The sequence below is a fragment of the Gavialis gangeticus genome, unplaced genomic scaffold (genome assembly GCF_001723915.1).
Source record: "Gavialis gangeticus isolate Ggan-Ray unplaced genomic scaffold, GavGan_comp1, whole genome shotgun sequence".
NCBI classification, from domain to species: Eukaryota; Metazoa; Chordata; order Crocodylia; family Gavialidae; genus Gavialis; species Gavialis gangeticus.
Window position 1 is genome coordinate 206652981 of NW_017729032.1, and position 3901 is coordinate 206656881.

Sequence of the window (3901 nt, forward strand, 5' to 3'; positions counted from 1 at the left end):
GGGTGGGTTGGGGGGGGGGTCAGGCATGATCTGCAGTTGCGTGGGGTCCCCTCCCCCAGCAAACCTACATGCCCATCCCCTCTGCCCACTGGGACTTACTTGCTTGGCTCTGGCAGTAGTGAATGCTGATAAAAGCGACTGCACCCAGAGTGCCTTGTGGGATGGGGTTTGAGAGGGCTGGCTTGGGGGAGGGGGGTGGTGTTGGACCAAGGGGCCAGTGGGGCAAAAAGCCCAGTGCATGTGGGGGAGCAGGAGGTGGGAGTGGGATGAAAAGAGTAGCCCTGGAGGCCAGTGGCTGGGTTTTCCCAGGCCTGGGGCTGTGCAGGGAAAGTGTACAGAAGTTCTGTGCACTGTTTTGACCTAAATCAAATATGTAGTATCAAACTTAGATCCAGGTTTATCTTAAACCAGGTTCTACAATTTTTAGTCCTGTTCGCATGCATGGAAATTCTGTACAGTTACAGGTTTAGACTGATTGTTGGTCATTCAGAGTGGGTCTGGAAGTGTAAGGTTGGCACTGGGGCGAGCTAAGTTTAAATCCGGTGGCCATTTTGAACCCAGTTCAGCCTCCCCAAATATCTGTACTTAGCCATGAGGTGCTCAGTGTCCTCTGAACTCAGAACACTCAGCACCTGTTAGGCCCAGGACATCTGCTTCATTGTGCTGTCTTCCAGCAATCACATTTAACCAGATAATATAGAATGACTGAATGCTGCTTTAATTAGTACAGAATTAACATACATTTCCTTTAACAGGGACATGATTGCATAGTGCCAGATAATTAACTAATGTGTAACTGGATGTTAAAGTCATAAAGCTGTACAAGGCTGTCTTTTTTTTTTTCTTTTCTTTTTTTTTTTATTCACAGGTTGTGGAAGGTCAGAAGGAGAAGGAAATTATTTAATTTTGGTTCAGTCTAATATTTTGAATAAGTTTCTGCATGTGTTGTTTTATTTAAAGCAGCCCTTTCATTTGCTGTTAATCAGGAGGATAGGAAGTCCACGGGGGAGTACTAAGAGGATTATATTGCATATGTTGTGAGATCCTGTAAGGCCAAATCTTGCTTGCCCTATTTGTGTGAATAGTCCTATTGATTTCAGTGGGATTTTATGGTGGTTAACATAGATGACTTTTACATGATTAAATGCCTAGATTTAGATATACAGATAAACAAAATTATGCATGATGTGAAATTCATGTAGTTATAGAGCTCTGACGTGACCACGTCTTTGAATCTTACAAACATTAACCCTGCAGTATTTATAAATACTGAGCCATCTGTGGATAAGTATTGCAGATATTAGATTTAGTAGCTATAATGAGACGCAGATGAATCCAATTTAATCACCTTTTTAATTTTATTTTAGGCTAATGCTGATGTCACTGTACAACGTGAGCATCAACTTGAAGGGCTTGAAGTACATTAGTGAAAGTCCAGGCTTCATTCCATTACTTTGGTGGCTGTTGAAAGGTAAGGTTGTTCCAAGAACAATGCAGGTTGTAGACTTTTGGATAATAACTGTGAATTAATCTGTATAGGTCATACGTAAAGATAATAGCTAAGTAGAAAATCTAATCTGTCACCTAGTTTTGTATAAATTCTATCTGATCATAAAGGACCAAAGCAGGGGAAATAACTGAAGAGTAAAAGAAAATATTTCCAGCAGTGGTTCTGGCGTGTTGCATTTGATTCATATAAAAGTTGTTAATAGTAATGTCCAGTGGTGGGAGTAGAAAAGCCTGATAAAGGAAACGGAAGACACCTACCTGTGTTTATATCTGTGTACTTTAAACTAATGTATTTGAAATGCTGTATCTTGTAATGAAAAATATTAGAAAAGCAGGTGTAACTATTGAAAGTAGTATGGAGGCAAAATCAGTCTTTTTCTTTGATCTTGAGTTATTTTAGTGAAACTAATGAACTGTTGGGACTCAACTCATCTCTGGTGTAACTGAGTCCAGCTCCAGTTGACAAGAAGTGGCACAGACTGTGGTACTGGGCTTAAGCATTGGTTTGGGATGCAGAAGGTCCTGTTTCTGGCTCTGTTGCCTAGCTGCTGGGTGACCTTAGGCATGCTGGTCCACTTTCTATGTCACTGTGTCCTGTCTCAGCTATGTCTCTTCTATTTTAACTGTAAGCTCATGAGCTATTACTACTGATAGTAATTGCTGAAGATAATGGTAGCCACACATGCTTGTGCAGGGATTCAGTTCTGTAGTTGGAGTTCTTTGGTTTTTTCATTTTTGTCCAGCAAATTTGGGATCACTCATATCTCAAAGTTTTGCTGAGGCTTTATGTAAAATGTATGTACTTGGGCTCATTGTCAAATAATAATAATTTTCATTACTTTAGTATCTTTTCAGGTTTTCAATGAATTAATTAAGCCTTACACTACACTCTTGGGAAATATCATATCCATTTTACAAATCTTTGACATAACTGGAGGAAACACAAAACTTAGTAGAACAGCCTAAATATATAGTCTGTGGAAACTTTATACATGTTGCTCCAAGGTCTTACTTTCTGTCAGATTAATATATAGGTCATTATTCTAACAAAAACCAACTTCTCTAAATTAGAGCTCCCAAATGTGCCCTTCAAAATGCTATGATAGAACAAAGGAGTTGCTTAATGCGATCCATTGTTTAATTAAAGCACCAAGGGTCACATAAGTGCACAAAGTATGACATAGAGTAGATAATATTTAATTTCCAGCTGTTGAAGGAAATGGTGATCTGTTTTCCAAAGGTGCTAATCATGTGTAGCTGGGGTTTGGGAAAAAGATGGGTGCAGCTAATTCCTTCACTATCTGATTTTAAAACTCTAAGCTTCTAACAGAGGCAGGGGATGTCTATGCAGAGTGCCCCCCCCCGAGTTCAAAGGTCTGACCTCGCAGAAGTTGTGTGTGCTATCAAGAGAAATAGCTGAATAGTTTGTGCAAGTGGATCAAGAGCACTGAATAGAGAGCGTGCCCTGGGCCTGACCTCAAGCCCTTCCTTTGCAGACACTCTTTCTTCACCATCTCATTTCTCCCTCGTTTTGTTTTTTTGATTTCCCTCTTTCCTCCTTGTTCCTTTCCTGCTTCCAAGGCCCCAACTCCTCAGCTTTCACTGGCCAGGACACTGAACTTCCAGAGACTTCCAGCAGCCCAGCCTGAATTTCCTGCTTCAGTATGCATACACATGTGTATTGGAGTATTATAATTCATACTGCCAGAGTTTCATAGTTTTATAGAGGACACTTTGACAGAATTGGGTACAGGTGTGGCCTGGACTTCACACAGCTTTTCACTTTCTCCTAAGATGTTCAAAGATTCCCTGAAAGGAGTCCTAAAGGAGTTATTTTGAGTGCTGACAGAAGTGGTATTTGTCATGTGATCAGCCCCTTGAAAGCACAGCTGTCAGAGCAAGTGTGTGGCTACAGAGTGCTTTAGAAGTGCCCAGCTGTGCTACATGAGGGTTCAGATGAAAGTGCTCCAAAGTGGAGCACCTTCATTAACTTCTGTAAGTCACTACAAGCGAGCAGGCCTGTAGTGGCCCCAGCCCCAGCCCCAGCCCCAGCCCCAGCGTTGTCTTCTAGATGGCAGGAGGAGAAGGGAAGGGGAGGGAGCTGTGGGCTGGGGTTTGCCCAGCCTGAGCTGGAGTGGAAGTGGGGCTCCGATCCACCTCTGCCCCCCTCCAGCTCAGGCTGGGAAAACCCCAGCCCACAACTCTCTCCCCTTCCCTTCTTCCTCTCCCATCCTGCAGACAACACTGGAGCTGTCTCTAGGAGAGACAGGCTGCAGGCAGGCAGCTCCTTGGCTGGACTGGTTCCAAGGATTCAGTCACCTGGTCATAAAAGGCAACTAGGTTGGTTGGGCAGGACCTGCCTTTGATGAACCCATGCTGGTTGCCCCTGAAC

At 42.9% G+C, this 3901-nt stretch overlaps 1 protein-coding gene across 2 annotated transcripts in view; it reads left to right on the top strand.

Annotated features, from left to right (window-relative positions):
- Nucleotides 1-3901, top strand: part of HSF2BP (heat shock transcription factor 2 binding protein) — a 52472-nt gene that overhangs the window by 36618 nt on the left and 11953 nt on the right. For both annotated transcript variants that reach the window (XM_019525133.1, XM_019525132.1), the window contains one exon: nucleotides 1368-1471. In XM_019525133.1, coding sequence (XP_019380678.1) covers nucleotides 1368-1471 — 104 coding nt within the window. The remainder of the gene's footprint in view (nucleotides 1-1367; nucleotides 1472-3901) is intronic.